The sequence below is a fragment of the Bison bison genome, unplaced genomic scaffold, assembly GCF_000754665.1.
Source record: "Bison bison bison isolate TAMUID 2011002044 unplaced genomic scaffold, Bison_UMD1.0 scf7180017864199, whole genome shotgun sequence".
Lineage (NCBI taxonomy): Eukaryota > Metazoa > Chordata > Mammalia > Artiodactyla > Bovidae > Bison > Bison bison.
Genome location: NW_011494771.1, coordinates 1537884 through 1565099, shown reverse-complemented (window position 1 = coordinate 1565099; position 27216 = coordinate 1537884). Strand labels below are relative to the sequence as shown.

Genomic DNA, 27216 nt, shown 5'->3' with positions numbered 1-27216 from the left:
GTCATGTCTGGCTTTGCGGCCCCATGACTGTAGCCCACCAGGCTCCTCTGTCCATGGGATTTCCCAGCAAGAATACTGGAGCAGGTTGCCATTTCCTTCTCCAGGGGATCTTTCCCACCCAGGGATCGAACCCATGTCTCCTGCATTGCAGGCAGATTCTTTACTGATTGAGCCACCAAAGAAGTCCTTGTTTGTTATTATTTCTAATTATTAATTAACCTCCTACCTTAAGGTAGTATTTGCATAAAGCTGCCTGTACTAGCATTATGTATAATAAAAACCAGAAATAAGTTTCCTGCAACAGGGAAACAGCATAGTTGAATTTGAAAGAATTGTCTTTAGAATTAATGAAAACTAATTTAATAACAATTTAAAAGCTTCTGCATTGCCACTTAGGGGCTGGATAATTTTGAACAAGTCATTTCATTTCTCTGGATTTGTTTCCTCACTTTGAAAATGAAGGTTCTACTCTCAAGGACTTTTAAGTCCTCTCCAGATTTGAAGTTTATATTTCTAAGGTTTTCAATAAATTATAATCCATCGATATCAAGGATAATAAGCAACCCCTAGGAAACGGCAACCCACTCCAGTGTTCTTGCCTGGAGAATCCCGGGGACGGCAGAGCCTGGTGGGCTGCCGTCTATGGGGTCGCACAAAGTCGGACACGACAAGTGACTTGGCAGCAGCAGCAGCAGCAGGTACATAGAGTGATAGTGGTAAAGAACACGCCTGCCAACGCAGGAAACATGAGATCGGGGTTCAATCCCTGGGTCAGGAAGATCTCCTGGAAAAGGGCATGGCAACCCACTCTAGTATTATTGACTGGAAAATCCCATGGACAGAGGAGCCTCGCGGGCTTTAGTCCATGGGGTCTCAAAGAATCGGACATGACCGAAGCAACTTAGTACACAGCACATATGTACATGCGAAGATGGTAGCAACATGAGACAATATTTTATAAATTAACAATCCCAACCTTCTTTAACCCTACTTTTGTTCTATGATGTTAATTACCTCCTAATAGAATTTGTACTGTGTTTATCGTGAATCTCTCTGAATAAGGCAGAAGCACCAGGACAACAGGGATGCAGATCTGGTCTGTTCACTGATCTGTTTATCCCCAGCCACTAGAGCAACGCCTGGCACACAGGAGCTCAATTAACATCTGTTGACTGAAAAACTGTGAATATTAAAGAGCAAAGTACAGAGACTTCCCTGATGGTCCAGTGGTTAAGACCCTGTGTTTCCAACGCAGGGGGAGCAGGTTCCATCCCTGATAGAGAAACTGAGATCCGGCAAGCTGTGTAGAGTCACCAAAAAAATTAAAAGAAAAAAAAAAGAGCAAAGCACAGAAGTATATACATAAAATAGAATGCCACTCATATAAAATATCTACCCTCAAGGGGAAACGGCAGATGGGATCAGAGAAATTAAATCTCAATGACAACATGAGAGTAGGGATGAAAGACTTTTATTTTCCTTCAATGTTCTGAATAAATGTATCTGTTCAAAAAGACAGCATTAGAACAGAGAAGCATGTAAAGAGAGAAAAATGAAGGCGCAATGGAAGACATGTCCAAGGAAGACGGCAGCAGACCCGAAGGAAGGGGCCAAAAGGGCTTAAGCAAATAGGAGGCAGCTCTTGGACGTTAGTTATTCTGTGAATGGAAAGAATCACAGGGGTAGAAATAAAACTAGGTAATATGATTCAGAAAAGAAATGCCAACTTACTTTGAACTTTTAATTACAAGCTAATTTCTATTAAACTATACCCAAGTTGATAGTATTTCCCCATTCACTGTCTAATCAACAGAGGCTTTGGTGAGTCTGATATTCGGAGGCCTTTGGAGGGGCTACCTGTTACTCTTCTTGATCTGCTGCTGTGGATGCAAGAAGAATATAAGAGGCCCACAAACCGAAGTTAACTGGTAAAATGTAGGTCTTTTCATGACCCAACTGATCAACCAGGGTCACACACTGGGGAACACACAAAGAGTACAGAAAACAGCCTTCCCTTCCAGGGGATGAAGACACACGACCTTATTATGATACAAAGCAACACACAACTGCCAAAGAAACTGATACAGACAAGCAGCCTGGAAAGTAAAGGGAAAGGACCATTCCTCTTGGTGTGGGGGAGTCAGCGCTGGGGGCGTGGGGAGAGATAGGGAGGAGACGTCCAGCCCTTATGCTGAACTTGATCAAATCACCAGGACCCTAGTGCTGTTTGTGGGCTTCATCCTGAACCTCTCACCTGGTCCTACCTTGCTTTTGGGATTACATGCTACTCTGAAAGCCTCCAGCCTCCACCTGCTCACCTGAGCTCTTCATCACCGCCAGGCATCTGAACTTTGAGCAAAGCAGGTCAGAGCCCCTGCTGTGAGAGTTCTCAGGACCGGTGTTACGTATTTCAAGGACATATCATAATTGTAAATTGCATGGTGATTTGTGTACATCCTTGAACATTGTGAGGTTCACCAGGGCAGGAGCCATGCCTGTCATGTCAACCCTGCATCCACAGTGCTAGCACAGAGCCGGGCACCATGCCTGGCACAAGGCATGCACTCAAACCATGGCAGCTGGTCAAACAGCTGAGTTAACCCAGTCCTAGGGCCTTTACCCTACTCTGAACCCCCAGCACGGCCACAGCCTTGAAACCAGGGAATGGATCAGCAGCACAAGGAGGTGAGATGTAAACTGCCCCCCCTCTTCCCAAATTAGCCAAAATGATGAGGTCACCAGCTATGTGACACAAGAGTTGAAATTTAGAGCTTTAGACAGTATGATGTGAATATGCCAAACAGGAGCTAAGAGCAAGACAAGAGTTTAGATTCTCACAGTTTCAAGGCCCCAGAAGAAGAGATACTGTATAAGGTTAAAAAAGGAAAAAAAAAAGAAATCTTTCCAGGAGAGAACCAATAAAGTCCAAGTTAAAAAGAAGCTTAACTGGTTTAGCTAGCTTCCTCTCTAAAATCCTGGGGCTGATTTCACATGAGAACACAGGTTGAGGAGTGGGAGGGAGGCTCAAGAGGGAGAGGCTATATGTATACTTATAGCTGATTCAGGGTTGTTGTACAGCAGAAACCAACACGACATGGTAAAGCAATTATTCTCCAATTAAAAATAAATTAGAAAACCAAATTTAGTATTCACTGGGCAAAAAAAAAAAAAAAGAAGAACACAGGTTTAATGAGAAAGCATCCATCCTTAGTTTTAATGCAGAGAAGAAGAGGGGAATGCCACTTTGCCTGAACTCTGGTCTTGTTTGAACTCACAGACTCAGAGAAATATATGTGGTTCTCATTTCAGCATTTATTTAACATTGTTAATTAATAGGCCACTTGTTATTCATAAGGGCCTGCATCAGAGTTTCTGAATGAATCACCTAATTTTAGACAAGGACAGAACCTTGGAATTCATTTTTAATCCAACATCGTACTCTTAGCTAAATGATGGGAGTCCAAGACAGGTCCAGGGGGGCTCATAGAACACAATCCTCTAGGCCTGGATTCTGGGTCCAGAGTGAGGATCACACCGGTTCCCATCTACAATAGAGAACTGCTGAGTTGATTTCCAAAGGTTGGACTGGATCACTGAGGTGTCAACACAGTCCTGCAAAAAATCTCTACTAAGAAGCAGTGTGCAACATTTGATGTGTTGTCTGGTGTGATCTTCCAGGATACATGAGATCAACTGAAACATTATCCTTTGACTTTCCTGGTGGTCCAGTGGTTAAGAATCCACCTGCCAATGCAGGGGACATGGGTTTTGAATCCCTGGTCCGGGAAGATGCCACATGCCGTGGGGCAACGCAGCCCATGTGCCACAACTACTGAAGCCCATGAGCCTGGAGCCTGTGCTCCACAAGAGAAGCCATAGCAATGAGAAGCCCACACTCCACAACGAAGAGTAGCCCCCACTCGACACAACTACAGAGAGCCCATGTGTAGCGATGAAGACCTAGCACAACCAAAAATCAATGGATAAAAATTAAAAAAGAAACACACACACACACACATTATCCTTATTTAACCCTTCATTACTCGTAAATCTGTTCCAAGGTATGGGGAAAAAAATGTTAAGAGATGTGTACTGAAGGATGAAGAAGTAAGTGGAAATGAAGATTTCATGGGACTTCCCAGTTTCCCTTGAGTAAGGGAGTGGTATCCTGGTAGTAATACTGAACTACTTCCTTACAGAGTTCCTGTAAGTACTATTCCTTGTGCCTTTGCTCATGCTGTTCCCTCTGCTACAAACATCCTTCCCACCCCTCTCACGCTTCCTGTCCAAACTACTCACCAAGACTCCGGTCAGGCATCTCTACAGATGTTGCATACAGATTCCCACGTGAATTAGATTTTGTTTTTACCTCACAGTAACACATAGCCCTACCTAACCTGACAGTCCTCCTAGGATGTGTCAAAAAGACCAGCTGCAGCATGAGGTTTGCATTAGCACCATGTATTCCATTGAGAAAAGTGCTGTGCAAACACAAGGTTATGTTTTATTAATTTATTACACCTGATTCCTTGGATTTTGATGGATGAATCAACCAGCCCAAGATTAATAGCCTGGTTTACTACACTCATTTCTCTTTCCAAGCCACAAGCCAAAATAAACTCACCCTCAATTTATAACCTTGCAACATGTTCTTTTGCATATCGACTTCTAAATCAAACTGTGGTTATTAAAAAGGATGATTGCATCCGTCAGGATGGGCCATGTTATGCTGCGGTAACAAACAAGCCCTAAATCTCAGCCCCAACAATGACCACAGTGGTCACTCTGGGATCAACAAAAGGAGCCCAACAACTCCATCTTTCTAGACTTCACCTGACACTTTGGATTAAGCAACTCTGTAGCTGACATCAGTTACAAACACATGACTTCCTCCTTTCCTTATTCAACCACCTATAAAGCTATCTTGCAGGGTTGCTGTGCAGGTTAGATGTGATCCTGCTGTTTAGATACTCAGGTCACTGCCTGCCTTATAAGCAGCAGTTGGTAAATGATAAATGGTGGCTAGTAACACTGTCATTACCATTATCTCTTGTTCTTGTTGTTCAGTCGCTAAGTCTGATCCAATTCTTTTGTGACCCCATGAACTGTAGCCCGCCAGACTCCTTGCCTCTCTGTCCCTGGGATTTTCCAGGCAAGAATACTGGATGAGTTGCCATTTCCTTCTTCAGGGGATCTTCCTGATCCAGGGATCAAACCTGTGTCTCCTACATTGGCAGGCGGACTCTTTCCCACTGAGCCACCAGGGAAGCCCACCATTACCCCTACTCATCTTCAAATGATAATAATGATATTGTTATTATAATTCTTATACGCCAAGGGTTCCTAAACTTGTCTGCAAATTGGAATCACCTGGAGATCTCTCTAACTCCCAGTACTTGTGTCTCAGCCCAGAATCAGTGAATTAACTCATCTTGTGTGTAGCCCTGGCTTTGAAATTTTAAAAGATCCCCAGATGATTCTAACGTACAGACAAGTTTGAGAACCACTGTCCCAGAGGCAGCAAGATGTACATCTATACAGACACATATGTCCAGGTGTACACACACTCACCCACACACATACAAGCTGGTCTGCTCCCAGGTTCCATGATCCTGCCACCTTTATGACAGTGGTGTTCATATCATTCGGGTGAGCGAGGTTATATAAGGCAACAAACAACCCCTAAATATCAGTCCTAATAACAACCACAGTGGGCCCCCTCCAGGGTCAAATAGATGAGCCCAGCAATCTGGTTTTTCTGGTCTTTACCCCATGCTAAAGGCTATGCATTTTACCTTCAGATCTCACTTCCTCTTTCATAAGTTTGCCAGGCCCACAGTAAATCAAAACCAAAAATACAATACTAGTGTGAACAGATTGGGAGGAGATTTGGTCAGAGGAGAGCCACTGTACTACTAGTAACCCCAAGGCTACTAGTAACTATTTCTTTGTTCAGCTCTCCATCCCCAAGATCCAAAACGCAATAGCCTAAATTAATAGAAATGTGAATAGGTATTAATAAATGAATTATCATCACTAATAACCTGAAAAAGAAGTGAAAAGCAGACACAGGATCTCAAAAATACAGCATCTAAGTTGCAAACCTTATGGGTCAGCTTATCACCAACTATCATGTTGATTTCTCTCTTTTCGCTCATTTCTCTCAGGTTGAAATTACATCCACAGAGATGGAAATAAATGAGATCAGGAGATCTATGAACAAAAACAAGGACCTTGAGTAGTAAAGAATCTACCTTGCAATGCAGGGGACTCGGGTATGATCCCTGGTCAGGGAACTAAGATCCCAACTACTAAGATCCTCAACTACTGAGCCCACACATCGTAATTAGAGAATACATGTGAACCATGGAAAAGATCCTGCATGACGCAACAAAGACCCTGCATGCCACAATCAAGACTCCGACGTGGCCAAATCCATAATCAATTAATTTAAAAGAATGTATATAAAAAAAGGGGGGGCCTTTCACCTGGCAGCAAAGCCCCTGTAGGTTGGGTGCAGACAACAGTATGAATACAAACATCTTACCACCAGCACACAAGTGATTTTCAGCAGACCATCTCTTGCTCTGTTGAATGCTAAGTCTCGACAGAATCTGGAGAAAACCAGAAAATCCAGCTTGTTTGCCCTAGTTTGGGCAGCTTAATTTAGGAATCACACTGGGCTTTCCATAAACCCTTTACCCAAAAATGTATCCTGTGTTGTGAACACATGAGTTAACTTGGGGCCCAGGGGGAGGAAGCACTGTGTATGATTCCATAATAGTTACTCTACTATTTTAAAACCAAATGGAAGCCTCAGGCAGCAAAGTCAAAAAAAAAGAGAAATCATTTTCGTAAAAGTATCTGAAGGCAATCATCTCTCCTGATGTATTCTGAGCTGTCAATGGTTCTGCTTTTTTCAGAAGCTCATTCAATTATCTCTTACTTATCTGGACCAGGGAGAGGCATTTTCCTCCCATCTAGAGTTACAGAAAAAAAACAGGAGGCATGATCCTCTAACAAAAGCCTGAAATGAAAAGCAGTAACTACTCCCAAGGCCCTTATTGTGGAGGAGTCATTAGGCAAAACTTTGAAGGGTCTCTGTTAGTGATCTATTTTCTCCATGACTATCACAATAGGGAGAGGAAGAAATACGGGATCCACAGCCTCAAAACACCTTGCTCCGCTCCTAGGTGTGCAACTGTGGCAAGCCACTTAATCTCTCTGAACTTGTTTCCTCTCTGTAAAATGGAAACACCTTTGTGACAAGGACACTCTAAGAACGAAAAAAATTATGTAATGCATTTTTACATCCAACAATGTAAATACCCCTTCCTCTGATCACTGTCAGACTCTCAGGAACACACTAGAATGTGAACTTTTAAAAAGTAGGTACAATGCCTTACTTATCTTTCTATAGCCAGATCCTAAACACTTAGAGATAGCAGTTGCCTCTTCAGCATCTATTCCATTTCTCTCCCGCCAAGCAGCATCCCTCATTCATTCAGACCTCATCTGCAATTCCAGGGGTGGGTCCAGAATGGCCTAAGCCAATCAGTGTTCCTCTGTCACCATGATTGGTTGAGAGACAGAGGTGTGTCCTGAGATGATCCAATCCGAGGGAAGCTCAGAAATTTTGTCCAAAGTCTCTGGGAAGAGAAAGGACCTCATTCTTCCCTGCATGTGAACCAGCTATCCAGTGGGCAACCTCCAGCACCCACAAAGCACCCAATGAAATATTTCCCGACTATATGAATAAAGATGAGTCTGTGGATAAACAGAGACCGATGAAATCACGATTCTCAGAACAGAACTGTAGTAAAACCCTATTAGTACACAGACTGCTGGTTATGCAGCAGGTAAATCAAAGACCAGGGAATGAGAGAGGGCTTCTGAGGCTGACAGATGTGGCCCAAATTCTGGTCCCAGAATTCTAGTGCCTAAGCCTGGGACCTCAGGCAACTTCCTAAGCCACAATTTCTGTCTAAGCCACAATTTCTCTCTGACAAACACAACTATCACAATTAAATAAGAATTTTTTAATGCATCTATTAATAGGGAGAAAAGATTGAGAGAATATACCCCAAAATATTAATAGCAATTAGTCCTAGGTAGTTAATGGAAGGACTTTTATTTTTCTCTTTTTTTGTGTGTACAGTGTTGGATTTTCTATAATGAACATAAATTGGTGGTCTAATAAAAATAAAAGGAAAATAAAAGCAAAGACGATGGCAATTAAAGCATCCAGCCCAGCACGCATGACACAAAGTAGGAAGCCAGCAAATGTTCTGTCCCTATGAACACCCTTCAAACATTTGGGAACAGCTATCATATGTCTATTTCTTGTTAAATATCTCAGCTAACTTAATGTCATCCTTACATGACTTGATTTCAAGGCTCTCTGCAAAGGCTCCATCTGTTAAAACCCCACTCTGGATATCATAGAACCCGCTCAGAGAATCAGCCGCAGAACTTGTTTGCTCATTCATCTGTTAATTCATTCACTGAGTAAACACTGATTAAAAACATACTATATTGGACATCTTGCTTCTGCCTACCCCCCATTCACAAATGGTTTCCATATTTCCCAGGGGAACATCTGCCTGCCTTCATTCTCAGTTCCTGGGCTCTGGGGAGAGCAGACCCTACTCCAGCTTCTTCGGGGGCTGGCATTTGATCCAAGGTGGCCAATCAGAGCATCGCATTCACCTGGCCACCGCGATGGGTTAGGAACAGGCATGTTACCCAGAGAAGACCAATCAGAGACATTGAAGAAGAAATCTCTCTTTCCTGAGATTTCTGCTGAACTGTTGGAAAGGGGCATTTTTTCTCCTGCTGCTAGAACTGCTGACATGCTTTGCCACCACAATCCAAAAAGAAATCAGAGGCAGTGCTGAGAGATGAGGAAAACCTGTGTAAGCCTTAGCAACACAGTCTAAGGCTCTGTGCCTTCGGTTCCATCCCTGCACTTTGCAGCTACATAAACCAGCGAATCCCTTTTCTGTGGAAGGCAGTTCAACTTGGGGCTCAAAAGAAACCTAACTGGTGAAATTTGAAGTGTTCTGACATCAGCTACACGCCAGCTATGCACAGATGAAGCAAGATGATCCACACCATCTTTCTTGACACTTGGTCTGATGTGGAGATAGCTACAAACAACTACAATTATTTAAAGCCAGTAAGATGATTGCTTTAATTAAACACTACGTAGAGCAAGGAGAGCACAGGAAGGTGGAGTCCGGATAGGCGTCAGCTAAGAAATAGCATTTCAACCTCCTCTGTACCTGCATTCAGGCAGTGAAGAGAGAATTACTGGTTGGGGGAGTCAAGATAACACTGTTGACATAGAGTCATCTCACAGTAAACTAAAACCACAACAGCCCACGTTTCCCGACGGGAAATGATACTTACAAGCTCTGAAGGGTGCTCTCTGGTTGAGCCCACAAAATAGAAACAGCCACCAGCAAACAGCCCTCCCATGCAAGAATTTCACCCCAGTGTTACAGATGATGCTACACTCTTAAATAATACTCAGGCTGGTTTTTTTGATTTTGAGTCCATGAACTTAAGTCTTCACTCGAGTTTTACTGCCTATTTGGACTACTGTTGATATAATCACAAAAACATCATGACAGCCCGCTGAAGATGAATAACCTATTTACTACCAAATGATAAAAGAGAGAGGACAAGAGTAAGCCTCTGGTTCCATAAGACATTTCAGGATGAGTTAGAAATGTGACTGATCTCGGAAAACAACAAGGGGGACAACAGAAGCACCTCTGGGACATCTAATTTGCTAAGAAAGGCCCTGAAGGTTGCTCTTTTTAAGTGAACAGAGCTAGTGTCTCTTTGTTATCTTTGATGATGCAAAACTCAACAGGAGAGTTGTGCAGGTAAGTCAGAAAAGGAGGACATCGCAGGACACATTCTCCTTGCCTTTGTGGTTTCCAAACACATCAGCGATTCATCTGGTCCGGGAACACAGCTCCAACTTTCCAGAGCAAAGAATCTTAGAGGTGGAAAAATTAATACTGATGGAACACATCCACGTGATCTCAAGAGAGGTGCTGGGGATGCGGTAGGAGGGACGGATGCCTACCAGATAACGGGGATTGCTAAGAAGCAGCTGGGTTCTCTCTGTTCCCAAGGCACTTTTAAGATTTCTTCAAGTGCCATGTGAATTCCACTTCCCCTTCTTGCTTGCTACGTGACTTCCCACAAAGACTTAGCCGCCCTTCTTCCTGAAAATGGGATTACTATTTTTCACGCACTGACCAGGCCACTACTGGAGTCCAGGCAGAGTCAGGCAATGGAGAGACCCATAGTGTACGACAACCCTGGCAAGGGCCTGGTGCTTGGCATGTGTTCCGTAAAGGCTGGGGGTCAGCAACCCCATGCCAATTTCCTCTAAAACTAAGAGGGGGTGCAGGCTGAAAGCTCACAAAGGGAAGTTTTTTGTTAATGAGTTTAACAACAACGTTTATGTTTAAAAATTTTTTTGCTTAAAAAAAGGATATACAATAAGATATTCATTCACCCCAAACCCACCATCACCTTGACTTCTTCTCAAGAATTAAATGGTACTGCCCACAACCACTTTCTTTTTTGGTGTGCTTCCAGCAAAGTCTATGCAAAAATCATCAAGCTTTTGTATGTGTGGGGTGGGTTTGCATAAGCACTAATCCCTCTTTCCACCCCCCTCCCCAAACACGGGAGGGAGCATACCACACACACTTTTCTGCATACAGCTTTTTTTAACCTAAGAACGTATCCTGGAAAGAATGGATAAAGAAAGTGTGATCTATTATATATATATATAATGGACTATTACTGAGCAGTAAAAAAAGAAGGAAATCCTGCCTTCTGCCACAACAGAGATGGACCCTGAGGGCATGATGCCAAGTGAAATTAAGTCAGAGAAAGAAAAAACACTGTATTATCTCACTTTTAAGTGGAATCTAAAAACCACCAACAAAAAAATCCCTAGGCATAGATGCAGAGAACAGACTGGGGGTTGGGAGATACAGGCAAAGTGAGTCAAACGTACACACTTCCGGTTCTAAAATAGACAAGTCACGAGAACGTAAGGTACAGCACAGTGACTACAGTTAATAATACAGGAAATAATGGGACTTCCTGGGTGGTCCCATGGTTAAGAATCCACCTGCCCATGCAGGGGACACGGGTTCGATCCCTGGTTCGGGAAGATTCCACGTGCCACGGGGTAACTAAGCCTGTGAGTCACAACTCCTGAGCCCGGGCTCTGCAACAAGAGAAGCCACGCAACAGAAGCCCAGGCACGCAAACAAGAGAGTCGCTCCCACAGCTGGACAAAGCCAGAGCGCAGCAACAAAGACCCAGCAGCCATTAAATAGATCCATAAATCTTAAAAAAAAAAAAAAATACAGAATTCCATATTTGAAAGTTGCTAAGAGAGTACATCTTCAAAGTTTTTATCACAAGAAAAAATTGTGTAGCTATGCACGGCAACACACACTAACCAAATTTCGTGTGGTGACCATGTAGCAATATACACAAATACGGAATCATTATATTGTACCCCTGAAGCTCATGTTATATGCCAACTATAAAAAGAAAAACAATTAAAAAAAAAAAGAAATGCATCCTGGAGCTGATTCCTTCTTGGTATATTTGACATATTATTTTAAACAGTGGCCCAGTATTCTCCTGTAAGGATATATCTTAATATCTTCCATCAATCCTTTTCTGACATACATTTATTTCAGTTGCTTCCAGGGACTTGCTATTTCAAACAATGCTGCAAGGAGCTTACATTACACACATCTTCACACTACAGGTAAGACGTGTTACTAGAGGAAAGGTGGGATTTATATGATAAAATCCTTGGAAACTAAATATATATGGGCTTCCCTTGTGGCTCAGCTGGTAAAAAATCTGCCTGCAGTGCAGGAGACCCCAGTTCAATCTCTGGGTTGGGAAGATCCCCTAGAGAAAGCAAAGGCTACCCACTCCAGTATTCTGACCTGGAGAATTCCATGGACTGTATAGTCCATGGGGTCACAAAGAAGTGGACACGACTGAACAACTTTCACTTTCACTTTCGTGTGTGTGTGTGTGTGTGTGTGTGTGTGTGTGTGTGTGTATTTATATATAGGAAAGATGGGATTTATAAGATAAAATCCTTGAGGTTGCAAGAGTCAAAAGGTACAAACACTTAAAATGCTGGAATGGCCTTCAAAGAGTTTGGACTCACTTTTACTCTCACGAACAGGGTCATAAGGATGCCAGTCTGTCCAACTACATTCATAGAATGGTTTGTTTATCAAATTCAAGGGAAGAAAGCGGGGCAGAGATTCACTCTTGTCCCACAGTCTCTTCCTGGCCCCGTGATACCACACATGATTCTACTACTGCCTGAAAATTCTGCCCCTTGGACGCACAACCCGGAAATCAGAGCTTAAAACAGAATGAACATCAGCACTGGTGTGCTGAGCTGGCTCAGGCTGGCTCGAAAGAGCCGACTGTGCACATCTCTTCCCAAGCCTGTGTTCAGTGACATCATGTTGGTAGCTTTAAATTGTTCATGGTGGAAGTACTGATACCACAGAGATGGGCAAATGCTAGTCAGGGCTTCTCTTTTTCCCCCCAGAGACCTCTGTCAAACATCAGCCCATTGAGGCATACTACAGTGGAAACTGAGGCTCTGCTGCCCCTTTTTACAATATGTCTGCTCTCAGTAGGATCACAAATTCTTGGAACCTCAGAAGTGGAGGAGATCTGAAGGGACAGCTGATCATTCTGTCTTCTCATGCTGCCTCTCCCCTAGTCCCTGTGCTGAGCCATAAGCAGACCCTCTCCTCCACTCCTCTACGCCTCTCCACCGTATTCCCATCTCTTTATTGCTTAGTGCTTATTCTTAATGATACTCTACAGTGTAGTAACTGCACACACAGACTCTAGGCTACACTAAAAGACAGCCAGGGGTCAAATCCCAGCTCCGTCATTAGCAGCTCTGTGACCTTGGGCAAGTGGTTTAAACTACTGCACCTTCGTTTCTTAGTAAAGCACAGATGATAATGATAACGCCTTCCTTAGATGTTTGTTCTGAGGATTCAATGCGTTAAAACAAGGACACAGAACAGCGGCTGGCACACACTAAGGACTAAGCAGACGTACACTGTTATCACTGTTTTCCAGTTCACTAAGCATCTTTCACGACATCTAGGCTGTCAGTTAACGCTTTTGTTGGATTTTAATTTCAATCACTATTTTTCACTTCTACGTGGCAGCTTTTTAAATCAACTTATTCTTTTTCCACCTTTCATTGCATTTTTGTATGCTTTTTAATCATTTAAAAATATATTGTCTATAGTCTCGGAGAAGGCAATGGCAACCCACTGCAGTACTCTTGCCTGGAAAATCCCATGGACGGAGGAGCCTGGTAGGCTGCAGTCCATGGGGTTGTGAAGAGTCGGACACGACTGAGTGACTTCACTTTCACTTTTCACTTTTATGCATTGGAGAAGGAAATGGCAACCCACTCCAGTGTTCTTGCCTGGAGAATCCCAGGGACGGGGGAGCCTGGTGGGCTGCAGTCTATGGGGTCGCACAGAGTTGGACACAACTGAAGCGACTTAGCAGCAGCAGCAGTTTATAGTCTCTTTTAGACGGTTTTTTTACTTTCAACTCAAAGTCACTCCTTTCCTAAATAGTCCATATGATTTAATTATGCACACATCTTCAGAGTTCTTTCTGCGGGAGTCTGCCAGGTCTGGGTTGTTGAAATAACCCAGTGGAGTGACTGTGTAAACACACAACACAATCCCTACTGTTGTGCTAGAGAGCCCCACAGTAGACAGTAGCCAGTTTTTATACTAATTTCTCAACTCAAGTTCTCACATCTCGTGATAATAACAATATAGATTCCACAACCACATACGGTATAGCCCCAGATTTTTCATTTCTTCCTGGTGACTTTCTCTCCACTCAAAAAAAGCTTCCTCTCTGTTTCTCCTGACAGTGGGGCTTTTCCAGTCCTTTTTCATGAAGACATGTAATGTTTAAAGCTCCTGGAAATTCATGTCTACCTTGGGCCCAAGTCTCATTTCTAGGCCCACTGTGGTCTCAAAACCTTAACTCCTAGACTCTACAGCTGCTTTGTGGATGCAAAAGCCCCATAAGTTATTGTGCCTTCAGCTCATATAACCATTTGGCTTGGATTTCTCTCCATTTTTGACACTTGGGGACTGATGAGCTCCCCTGGATATAGTTATTATTTTTCAGTCAACTCTGAAAGGGACTGTTGGCATCCCCTTTCCAAATTGGGGAACCTATGTTGGAACCTAACCCCCAACATGATGGTATTAGGAAGTGATTAGGTCACGAGGGTAGGGCCTTCATAGATGGGATTAGTACCCATCTATGGTACCTATTAGTACCCATCTATGGGATTAGTAGAAAAGAGACCTCAGAAAGTTCTCTTGCCTCTTCCACATGTGAGGTTATAGCACAAAGAAACAGGAAGTGGGCCTTCACCAGACACTGAATCTGCCAGCATCTTGATCTTGAACTTGCCAACCTCCAGAACTGTGAGAATTAAATTTCTGTTGTTTATATGCAACCCCGTCTATGGTACTCTGCTACAGCAGCCTGAACAGACTCAGACAACTCCTTACCAGTGAAGAGAACTTGGGAAAGTTACTTCTCTGAACCTCAGCTCTCGAGGGCTATTGTGAGGCTCAAGACAATTCAAATGAAGCGCTTAGTTCTGAAGCCAGGTGGCCACAATCAAATCCGGTTCTGTCACTTACCAACTTGGTAACCTTGAACAAATTACTCAAACTCCAGGGCTCAGTTTCTTCTCCTGCAAAACAGAGATATAGCAAGGATTAGGCAAGTCACAAGTCCCCAGCACACAAAAAGCCTCCAGTAAATCCTAATCACTACTGTTTTTTTCCTGTACCAAGAATAATAACCCAATATAACATTTCCATCCAGTAGTATTTCAAGCCAAATAATATTTCTCCAAACCATTATATTTTACAGAAGATGTTTCACAAATGTTTTTGTCATTTAACATTCAAAACAGTCTGGTATATGACAAATAAAGAAATGAAGATATTAAAAAAAAAGGAAATGGAGATTCAGAGATGTCAAGTTGTAAGAGTTCTTTATATATTCAAGTCAAGTAAACTTGCTGAAGGTTGCACAGCAAATAAAAAGAAACCCCAAATCAAACTCCTCTGATGAAGGGATACAGTTTGGCTGGACTGCATTGTCCCAGGGACATAGAGGGTGGAGCCTGGCGATCCTTTCAGACTCATAATTCTATGATAAAGGATGCTGGGACTCTGGGCTACGTCAGCAAGTCCGGGTCTCAGAAAAACCCTCAGCTCAACTTGAATTTGAACTGGTCTCAGTCATTCCACCCCTGACTTGCTTCCTGCTTTAGGTATCTACACCACAGAGAAAGGAAAACAAACGTACATTACACCATCCTTGTCACCCTCAGAACTCTTACAAAAGAGATTCACACAAACTTATGAATCAAAGGGAGTTTTCATAAAACCCAAGGTAAACAATATCCCATTCGAACCCATTCACCAGCATCAAGTGTAAAGATCAGAGCAAGGTCTGCAATGTCTAGACACTCATTATTGCCTGCAACAGAAAGAGAACGCTTTTTTCTGGCTTTCATTTTGATTAAATCTTTAGCTGCCTGAGGTGTTTTCTCTTTGCTTGTCATTGGAGACTGAGACTACCGGAAGCCACTTAACCAGCCTCCCGTATTCACAAAAGATTCGGGGGCCCTGCCTAATTGTCGTGGGGGAACGTTATCAGCCGATCATGTCAACCACTCTGGCTGCGTTGCCAGCAATCCTCTCGTTCGCCAGTACAGGTTTCCTTTCTGCTGTCACCTGAATGTGGTTTAAAATTCCCTTTTCAAGAATAATCACAAAACTGCTCAGTGGCCAAAGAAAAGAGCCATTTCATTTAGAACAACATAGGCATACCAAGTTTCCCTGGCGGCTCAGTGTAAAGAACCCGCCTGCCAATGCAGGAGACGCAGGTTCAATCCCTGGGTCGTGAAGATCCCCTAGAGGAGGGCATGGCAACCCACTCCGGTATCCTCACCTGAGAAATCCCATGGACAGAGGAGCCTGGTGGGCTGCAGTCCACTCGGCCGCGAGAGGCAGATGTGACTTACAGATTGAACAACAAAGCACACTCCCAAGTTAAGGCCTCACAGGTAAGCACAAGGTCCACACTCGTGTTTGTGTTGTGTGTTTGCACTTACACACAGACGCCCAGAAGCACGGTGACAGTCCTCTCGGCTCAATTACATAAAGATTTCATTTTCTTTCTTTCTGATTCTTTGACCAGATTTACAAAGCAGAAAATAAGACAAGCTGTTTACTTGGGAACAATTTTTTAAGGTCCTGGGCAGAAGTCCTAGAAATTAGAAAAAAGTATACTAGAAATTAGAAAAAAGTATACTAACTTGCTCTCACAAAACTCTTTTTCAAGAACATGAAGATAAGGCTGGTCTTGCCATCACTTGGAGACAACCAGGAAAGAGAGTATGTCTCTCCTAGAAAGAAAGTCATCTCAAAACAAGGGTGACTTTCTCTCACTTCCTCTCTGGGGACAGAGAAAAGCTGGACTATGACTCTAGAAACCGGTCTACCACCATATCACTCTGCACACGCCTGATCTCATCTGATCTCAGAAACTGAGCTGAGTCGGGCCTGGTTAGTACTTGGATGGGAGACTCTAGAAACTGGATCTGATCTTTTCCCCTCTTTAGACTTACAGCATGGGCTCCAGTCCGTTCTTGGTCTTTCAGAGCTGTGTGACTTTGGGTAAGTCACTGAACCTTGCTGAGCTTCTGCAGCTGCTCTGTCAAGGGAGGACACTCATTCACTCAAGACCTATCTGCTGAGCTCCTTCAACGTGCCAAGCATGTGGCCATGGGATTAATTCCAATAATTAAACTGTCCCAGCCACAAAGAGCTCTCATTGATTAGTGGAATAAAGACTTCCCTGGCAGTTCAATGGTTAAGATGCTGTGCTTCCAATGAGTACAGGTGCTGGGCAATCACAGAAAAGGGTATTTAATTAATTCCACAGGGGAGGGAAAGTGCTGGGTATAAGGAAGACTTCCCCCAAGGAGGTGTTATCTAAGCTGCGAACAAAAAGACAAGTTAGAACTTGCCCAACCGAGGGCATCCAAGCAAAACTGGCAGCATATGGGAAGGCCCATAGGCAGGATGGCTGGTTCACAACATCAAGCACAAGAGGCAGGAAGAGAGACATCATGTATGTCGACCTGGACATGCAAGCAGCTGGACTTGCCAGGGCAATTTGCCTGGACTAGGAGGGTCAAGCATTCACAGAATCCCAGCCACCCCAATCACAAGACCCTTGGACCAAATTCCAGGACCTTGACCTAGGGTTTGGAGACGGAAATGGCAACCCAATCCAGTATTCGTGCCCAGGAAATCCCACAGACACAGGAGCCTGGTGGGCTACAGTCCATGGGATGGCAAAGAATCGGACATTACTGAGCGACTAATAATGTTCAAACATGTTCAGAGTCCCTCCCAGTCCTAAGGGCTGACCCTGTGGTCTTCTGAGACCCCAGATCCTCCTCTTGGCCTGACAGCCCTTGCACCAGCACAGCCACGTCCCTGAGTCCACTCAGGGAAATGCCAAGCCTCCCACATGGGCCCTGTCCTTCCTCTTTCCTTTCCCTTCGGGAGTGACTCGCCAGTGACTCAAGGAGGGAGCTGTCCCCTACTTGTCATTTGTTTCTTTAAAAAAAAAAAAAGCACCCAGGACTCACTCACACAGTCATTTGCCCAACCTCCTTCTCCCACCCAGCCCCTGACCTAGCTGAAGAAATGCTGAATTATCTGTGTAGACTGTCGTCTCCAGGACACTTGAAGCTACCTGAGGGCGGATGCTCGTTTTGGTCATTCTGCTGTCCCCCGCCCCTGGCACTGACCCCTGATTCATACCAAGCCCTCAAAAATGCATGCAGACATGAATGGGTTTAATGTCTCTGCAAAGGAGCACCCACCCAGAGCTGCCCTCAGATAGCAGCTCTGAGACCAGTGTGGAAAACCCAGAGAGGTGTCAGCTCAACACCCCTCCCCCAGGGCTCCCTAAGCCACTGCAGACACTCAGCAAAGCCCCATTGGAAAACTAACACCCCCACCACTTGTGATACCAGTGAAGAAACTCAGGTCCGAAAGGATGATATGACTTGCCCAAGGCCTCTTAGCTAACGCAATATAATGTTTTTAAAAGGGGGACTGGTGGTCCAGTGGATAAGACTCTGAACTCCCAATGCCGGGGGCCTGGGTTCTATCCCTGCTCAGGGAACTAGATCCTGCATGCCACTACTGAAGATCCCATATGCCATAACTAAGACCCAGCACAGCCAATTAAATAATTTTTTTTTTTTTAAAGTGGGACAACAGTCTTAAACGGAAGGCTATCTAGTTGCCCCTACCAGAAACGTTGCTTATTTTAGGGGAAAATACTTGGCAGGTCTGACTAAGCAACTTCACTTTCACTTTTCACTTTCATGCATTGGAGAAGGAAATGGCAACCCACTCCACTATTCTTGCCTGGAGAATCCCAGGGACGGGGGAGCCTGGTGGGCTGCTATCTATGGGGTCGCAAAGAGTCGGACACGACTGAGGTGACTTAGCAGCAGCAGCAGTGGAATCTGCCCTTACCTGACCACCAATTATATCACACTTTCACAACCCCTGGGATTCTCTAGGCAGGACTAAAGCTCCCACTGAAGCATCGACCTATTTTTGAAGATGACTAAAAAAACTTTTTTAGGGTCTGGGTATGTTCTTGGATTATGGATCACTTTTTAATTCTCTATAATGTGATCTCAGGCTATAACAATTTTTAAAGGAAAGCTGAGCTCCCTGAACACTTTTTAAAAAAATGTTTTGATATTAACTTTACTGTGACAGCAAACATAATTTTTAAGGAGGCCATTTTGACCTATATCACCCTTCCACCAAAAGAATTCCTTATAATTCCTGTGTCCTCTTATTAAAGTTTTTATTCACAGATCGATACTCTGTATCAATGTATGTATTTCATTTAAAGGAACCCAGGTGGCACTAGTGGGAAAGGGTCTGCCTGCCAATGCAGGAGACATAAGAGACGTGGGTTTGATCCTGGATTGGGAAGACCCCCTGGAGGAGGGCATGGCAACCCACTCCACTATTCCTGCCTGGAGAATCCCATGGACAGAGGAGACTAGTGGGCTGCAGTCCATGGGGTCACAAGTGACACGACTGAAGCGACTTAACACGCACGCGCCTTTTAGAGTAGAAGTTACTTAAAACAAAAACCAAACGAACAAACTTATTATGCAAGTCACTGGCATGATGTTTCTGAAACCACCACAGAGCAAAACCCAGGTGACAAATGAAGTGCACCTGGAAATTCTGGGTCTGGGACATTGAGGGTAACATTTTCTAGCCTGCTTCATTCAATCATTATTCTGACACTTTCCATATCCCATTTAATAGGAAACAGACAAAGGAAAACAGATGTTTGACTTGTATCCACCTGGCACAGCAAACTCCCAAAGTTTGCAATAGCTGCTTATCGCTGAAGAGTTTAAAGCAATATTTTTGTACCAATGAAATAACATCTCAAATGGCCTAGCACAGTGGTTCTTACTCCGGCTCAACCAAAATTCACCAGGGCAGGAGGAAAATCTTTAAAAATACCGCTGCTGGGTCCCCAGCCTGCACAATTAAAACAGAACCTCTAAGGATGAAACCTTAGCACTATAGTTTTCCCAAGATCCCTAGGTGACTGTACAGCACACACAGGACTGCAAACCACGGGCTAGGTTAGCTCATCAGTCGAAGAAAGCCCACGGGAAATCTTATCTGCGAGCGATGAAGGCGTTGTAATTAAATAAAACAGCGGATGCAAAAGTACCTGACAGGGCCTGTTACCCAGAAGACACTTAATAAATGTTAATTAAACAAAAAAATAATAATTCAAGTAATTACTCCTTCTCCTCAGTGAATTCACCTTATAGTTTTATTGGCTTGTTTATCACTTGCTGTTTTCTCTTAGCCTTGATTCATTCTATCCCTATGTTAATAATAATAAAAATATCTATATGTTAACAAAATTATAAACATATACCCCTAATCCTGTTCAATTACAAGAGCTCTGCACTATTTCCAACAACTCTTAATCACTTATTTAATAAAACTTTTCCCCTAGAACAGTGGCTAATATGTACTAAATACTCAACAAATGTTATTTATAATAAGTATTGTTATTCAGGATTCATGATAATCTGCATAACTTAAGCTGAAGTTTTATTTATACTATTCAAAGGACTTAGTGAGAATGTAAAAATATTAGCAAGGCAATATTTTTTTAGCTTTCCTTTTTATACTGGAGAATAGCCAATTAACAATGTTGTGACAGTTTCAGGTGGACAGAAAAGGGACTCAGCCATATATATATACACACGTATCCATTCTCTCCCAAACTCCCCTCCCGTCCAGGCCACCACGTAACACTGAGCAGAGTTCCTGTGCTATACAATAGGACCTTGTTGCTTATCCATTTTAAATATGGCAGTATATGCATATGGATCCCAAACTCCCCAGGGCAATATTTAACAAACTTAAAAAAAAATTTTTTTAAGCACATTCATTCTTTTTATAAATTTGTCAAAAAATATTAAATGTGATCACTGCACAGGTAACTAGCTTATCTTGCACATTCAAGGGGCCCCGGCAAAAGCTACTTGTGAGCACTCAGCAGTTTCCACAGTCACTTGGAAAAGCTAACATTGCAATTAGTTCAAAGTGCTCTCTTAATCCAACTTTTCCCTACCACTGCCTCCCTGAGCCTGTATTAGGAAGGCCATTTTTCTATATGTTCACATTACCCCTCAGTTTTAACTAAGAGAACAAAAATCTGTTTAAAAAAAAACATATATATATTTCTTAATCAAGATGAGAAAGTTTTATTAAGAACATGTCCAAACCTCCTGTTGCCCTGCTTGGATGAATTAAGCCAGTCGGCATCTGTCTCCTGTTGGGCTAAGCAGAGAAGGCATTCAACAGCCAGACTGGAAGATCTACTGCGTTTGGTCCAGGATCACATTGTTAGCAGGAGACCCTTCCATGGTTTACACCTGAGCATGCCAATGTTTGCTTCCTTTCGCCTTCTAACTCCAAACATCTGCCATTGCATGTTGCAAATCCGTACACACGCAAAAGTAATCATGATGTGCGCTTTTCTTGTTGTTCAGTCACTAAATCGTGTCTGATCTTTGCAACCCCATGGACTGCAGCATGCTAGGCTGCCCTGTCCTCCACTATCTCCCGGAGTTTGCTCAAATTCATGTCCATTGAGTCAGTGACGCCATCCATCTCCTCCTTTGTTGTCCCCTTCTCCTCCTGCCCTCAACCTTTTCATCATCAGGAACTTTTCCGATGAGTCAGCTCTTGGCATCAGGTGGTCAAAGTATTGGAGCTTCAGCATCATTTATATGCATATTATACATATAATAATTATTATACATATCATAACAAGTATTACTGGTCTGAATGTTTGTGTCCCCCCTCCGGGCTTCCCTGGTGGCTCAGACGGTAAAGCGTCTGCTGCAATGCGGGAGACCCGGGTTCGACTCCTGGGTCGGAAGATCCCCCGGAGAAGGAAATGGCAATCCACTCCAGCACTCTTGCCTGGAAAATCCCATGGACAGAGGAGCCTGATAGGCTACAGTCCATGGGGTCACAAAGAGTCGGACAGGACTGAGCAACTCTGTCGTGTCCTGTCCAAACTCCCATGTTGGAATCCTAACTCCCCAGTGTGATGGCTTTAGGAGGTCAGGCCTTTGAGAGGTCATGATGGTGGAGCCCTCATGAATGGGATTAGTGCCCTTGTAAGTGAGACCCCTGACAGCTCCCTCACTCATCCCATCACGTGAGCACACGATGAGAAGAGAGCCCTTGCCCAAGCACGCTGGTGCCCGGATCTCAGGTTTTCAGCCTCTGGAACAGTAAGAACTATACGGCTGCTGTTTTTAAGTTCCCAGTCTGTAGCATTTTATAATAGTAGCTCTGAGAACCACAACAAAGTCAAAAGTGACCACACAAGCAAGTAATAGCTTGGTTTGCTCAATAAGAATATCATGATTGACTATCACATGCCAGACAACTCCAGAGGCATAGGGAGATGGAGATGAGGACAGAGTTCCCATCTTCAAGGATCTCAGGCTCCAAGGACAGTGTGTGAATTGGCTACTGTGACACAATGTGACTCTGACCAGGGGTGACAAGGAAATACAAAGGATAGGGTCACAAGGGCAACCCTAAATGTTTAGAATCAGAAATTAGAAAATGAAAATAAATAAGCACATAGGAGGTAAATGGTTGTGGATAACAATGTTAAGATAACTACTGCAGCTTTCATCAATTGCACTGCCCTCTCAGCTCCCATCACCTAATCTTGACAATCATATGCCACTTTGGGGACCTCCCTGGTGGTCCAGTGGCTAAGACTCCATGCTTCTAAAGCACGGGGGTGCGTGTTTGACCCCTAGTCAGGGAACTAGATTCCATATGCCACAGCTAAAGATCCTGTGTGCTGCAGCTAAGACCCAGCACAGCTAAATAAATAAACAAATATTAAACATAGGTATATATCTATCCTGTGATAAACCCTAATAGAAAAAGAATATATATATATGTATAAAGAATATATATAATCACTTTGCTGTACAGCAGAAATTAACACAACATTGTAAACCAACTATACTTCAATTAAAAAAATAAATTAAAAAGGAGGTGAAGGAGGAAGAGAAGACTTCCTGGAGACTGACAGCCAGACTCAGTACCATCTCAGCAAAACCGCAACCCTGTGGGTCAGCCCTAATCCTACCTTTTTCAAACTGTGCCACCGTTAAAGACATGTCACAATTTACTTGAAAGCAGGACATGGGTGAAGGTAGAGAATGTTATTGGGGGTGTCTGGTCTAAATGCCTGGTTTTATAGATGGGAGAATCTGACATGCGGAAGGAAAGGAGCTTGCCTGCAGTGAAGACAGCAGGATCACAGCGGAGTCAGAACCAGCTCCCAAGATTTCCGACTCCTAACTACCCAGGGCTGACTACTGAGCTTCCACCCACTTCCAAACTCCTTCACCTGATTAACGAACTGCATCCAGGTGTCCGCTCTCGGCTCAGGTGCATGCCCTTTAGGGAAAGGCTTCTGGGGACATCCTACCTGGTACTCCCCTTTCTCAGAGCACTCCTCCCAGATTATGCTGCCACTTCATCAGCTAGCTTCCCCCGACCCTTGACCTTGGAGCAACTCTTTGTTCACGTCTTGTGTCCTGGACCTGAGCACAAGCAGGAGGTCTACATGGACACAGTGCAGTGAACAAAGTGACCGATGTCTCAGGTTCTTGGGAATTTCCCAGCATTAACCAAGCAAGTCCCAAGTCCCTGAAAATCCCTCGGCAAACCAGGACAGCTGGTCGCTCTATTAGTGGACACCAACAAAGTGACATGGGGCTTTCCCAGGTGGCGCTAGAGGTAAAGAGCCTGCCTGCCAATGGAGGAGACGAATGTTTGATCCTTGGGTTGGGAAGATCCCCTGGAGGAGGGCATGGCAATCCACTCTAGAATTCTTGCCAGGAGAATCCCACAGACAAAGGAGCCTGGTGGGCTACAGTCCACAGGGTCGCAAAGGGTTGGATACAGGTGAAGCGACTTAGCACGCATGCAACAAAGTGAGACAGCTGGCTCACCATGTCCCCGCCTCTATCTGTCCTCAGCCACTGTGCAAGCCGGGCCTAGAGCCATGTCTCTGCCATGTGGTCACTCTAGCTCAGCACTGATAGAACTTTCTGCACTGCTGGAGATGTTCCTTATCTACACTGTCCAATACAGGAGTACCAGACCCAGGTGACTATGGAGCAGCTGAACTCTGGCTGGTGCAACCGAGTTTTTAATTCTATTTAATTTTTATTAATTTCTATTTAAATAGCCCCATGTGGCTAGTAGCCACCATATAGAACAGTTTGTCTTTGGTTTTACATAATTGGAACTACGGTCCACCTCTGTGCACGGAATGAGCTTTAGAGTCAGAATGACCATGGTTCGAATCCTGACTCAGTCATGCGCAAATGTGTCACAACTCCCTGGGGAAGCTTGTTTCTCCCTCTGTGATCCTGACAAGTTGACTACAAGACAGTGTTCAGAAAGTGGTTGGTTCCTGGGAGAACTTATGCAAAAGGATTTCTCTGGAAGCCAATGAACCATGTTAAATGTAAAAAATGTAAAATACTATGTAAAAATGCTAGAAAAATATGATTCTGAACCCAAAAGAGTGCAAGGGCATCAACTCGACCAGACTTCCAGCATCCCTGGCAGGTTCAAGTTCAGATTCCAAACTGCCGGGTTTAGAATTCAACTGTGCTGATTGACAGATTCACAGATTCAACTGTGCTGCTTGACTGGTCCCAGACCTGTGACTGATTGTCACTGAGTCCCACTGGGGCAGCGGGCGCTGGGTCCTGGGAGATGCTGAGACTCAGGCCATCTGAGGATGACCCTACATGGTCCAGGGGGCAAGGATCCAGGCCCTGCCCATAGCAGTGAGAAGGCAGCACCCGGAGGAAGCCCAGGTGCCCCACAGGGCTCAGGCACACCCGGGCCGGCCACTTAGTGCCCAGGGGCACAGGACACACGGGGCGCAGCCCGTATGCGGCACATGTAAGGAGAACACCACCCCCATTGCCTCATCCAAGGGCCAGGACACAGTCATGAGCTGGCAACCAGGAGCAGCTGCGAAGCCCTGGAGGTATCTGGTGTCTGGAACCTGTCCCCGGCCCTAATGAATCCACCCCCTCAGCAGGAACAGGCCGCAGGTCCCCGGAGGAGCAGGCTGTGGATCACAATCACCTGGGGAGCTTTTTAGCAACACTGTTCCTTAGATTGGGCACCGGTGTTTGCAGAAAGCTCCCAGATGACTGTGAGTCCCAGTGGCATGGCTGGGACTCGGTGTCTGTCATCTGAGGGCTTGGGAAGGTGGTTCTCATGAGGACTATCTAGGCAGTGCTAGGGGCCTTCCCAGGTGGTTTGGTGGTAAAGAATCTGCCTGCTAAGCAGTAGACATGGGTTCGATCCCTGGGTCGGCAAGATCCCTTGGAGAAGGAAATGGCAACCCACTCCAGTATTCTTGTTTGGAGGAGCCCACGGACAGAGGAGCCTGGTGGGCTACAGACCATGGGGTTGCAAAGAGTCGGACGTGACTGAGCACACATGAGCACGAGGCAGAACTAGGGCTGGGGAGAGAAGTCCCCTTGTTAACAAGTCCCTCCCTCTGGCTGCAGGGACAATAGTCAGATGGTCGGGGGACCCTGACACCACAGCTAGGCCACAAGTTGCTTGCCTCCCTCCTGCCCCAGCTGGCAGAGACCCTTCCGGCTCACCAGGCCTGAGCTGTCCCGTGTCTCGTGTGCGGCCTCGGTGAGGAGGGTCCTCCTTCCCCACTATCCCCAAGCACCCCAAGCAGAAGCCCTAATCTGTACACCTCTCCGTCCTGGTATCCCAGGCTGCACCCAGCACTGAGGAAGCCCACAACAGATGCTATTATTGTGGTTGTTACTCTCATTTCACTGAAAAGGAAACCAGAAGCTAGAGACAGTATGACTCACCCAAGGCCCCATGGTGCTGGGGCAGGGCTGGGACAGGAACTCTGGGTGCCTGGGTTCATTCCCTCTCCGATGCCCCAGGTTGGGGCTCACTGCCTCTGTGTCCACTCTGACCCACACTTTTTCTCCTCCCTCTTACAAGTCAGTATGCAGCCTCTGACCACCAGAATAAATGCTTATTAGAAGCCTCAGGCTCTGATTTATAGGATGCCACTTATCCTCAAAGGTTTCCCTGGTGGCTCAGCGGTAAAGAGTCCGCCTGCCAAGGCAGCAGATGTGGGTTCTCCTGGGTCGAGAAGATTCCCCTGGAGAAGGAAATGGCAACCCACTCCAGAATTCTTGCCTGGAGAATCCACGGACAGAGGAGCCTGGGGGGCTACAGTCCATGGCGTCGCAGAGAGTCGGACATGACTTACCTGCTAAACAACAAATTATCCCCCAAACAGTCCATGGAGTCTATGAACACCCCTTGGGCAGTACACAGGGCACTGGTTTTTAGCACAGCCTTGGAGCCTGACATACTCAAATTGCCACTGAGTAGCTGGGTGATCCTGGACACATTTCTTAACCTCTAGGGGCTTGGCTTCTTCGGCTGTAAACAGGGATGATGGTATTTACCACTCAGGTTTGTGGAGAAGCTTACTGAGATCAGTCAAAGGGATAAGATGGGCTCCATGACCGGCCAGCAGGAAGTACCAACAACTGGTAGCTATTATTCAGGTGGCAGGCACTACCCTTCTTATCATCTGCTCCACGCTCCATTTCAGACCTACAGAAGCCTCCAAACTATGCACCCTCTCATGTCCCTTCTCTTCGCACAGGCCACCCTGGGCTGGCGGACCCAGCCCACTGCCCCGGGCCTGGCCTGTCCTCTTGGGAGCACCACCCTGGAGGACCAAGTGGCTGGATTCATCACGTCATCCCCACCCCATCCTCCCCGAGTCACCCGGAAAAAAAATAAACGAGAAGTAACTCTTTCTATTCCTCATTCCAGACTTCCTGAATTTAAATCAAATATTTGCATACTCTCCAAAGCCTATAAACCTGAATTGCTCACAGGAAAAAAAAAGAAAACTTAGGTGCAAAGAGAGTAAGTGCGGGTGGTCGTGGCCTCAATGAACCTCACAGGAAAGGGCATTTGATCTGAATAACCACACAGCCCAGCTGAGGGAGCGGGGTGAGCAGGAGAAAGCTGCCATTTACAGGGCCATCTTCCTGGCCTCTCTCCAGCAACCTGCACAAAAATCAATGGTGCGTTCCCTCTGTGGGCGGTCCATGGAAGCCCTGGGGTGGGGGGTGGGAGTGGGGCAGGGGGCGTTGAGTGTGAGGAGGGCTGGGGGAGGCGGGCAAGTGAGCACCAGCTCCCCAGAGCCACCCCGAGAGCACTTACACAGGAAGTGCTGGGCTGCTTCACACCAGCATGGCTGCCCAGTTAAAATCCCGAAGGACTGACACAGGCTGGGAAAGAGGGGCTGTCCAGAGCCCCTCTCCCCCCC

At 45.1% G+C, this 27216-nt stretch overlaps 1 protein-coding gene across 6 annotated transcripts in view; it reads right to left on the bottom strand.

The window, feature by feature from the left end:
- Positions 1 to 27216, bottom strand: part of FAM49B (family with sequence similarity 49, member B) — a 124687-nt gene that overhangs the window by 94505 nt on the left and 2966 nt on the right. For 4 of the 6 annotated variants that reach the window (XM_010844322.1, XM_010844323.1, XM_010844325.1 and 1 more), the window contains one exon: positions 14793 to 14845. In XM_010844322.1, the coding sequence (XP_010842624.1) occupies positions 14793 to 14845 (53 nt within the window). The other 2 variants (XM_010844326.1, XM_010844328.1) reach the window with 1 other exon arrangement.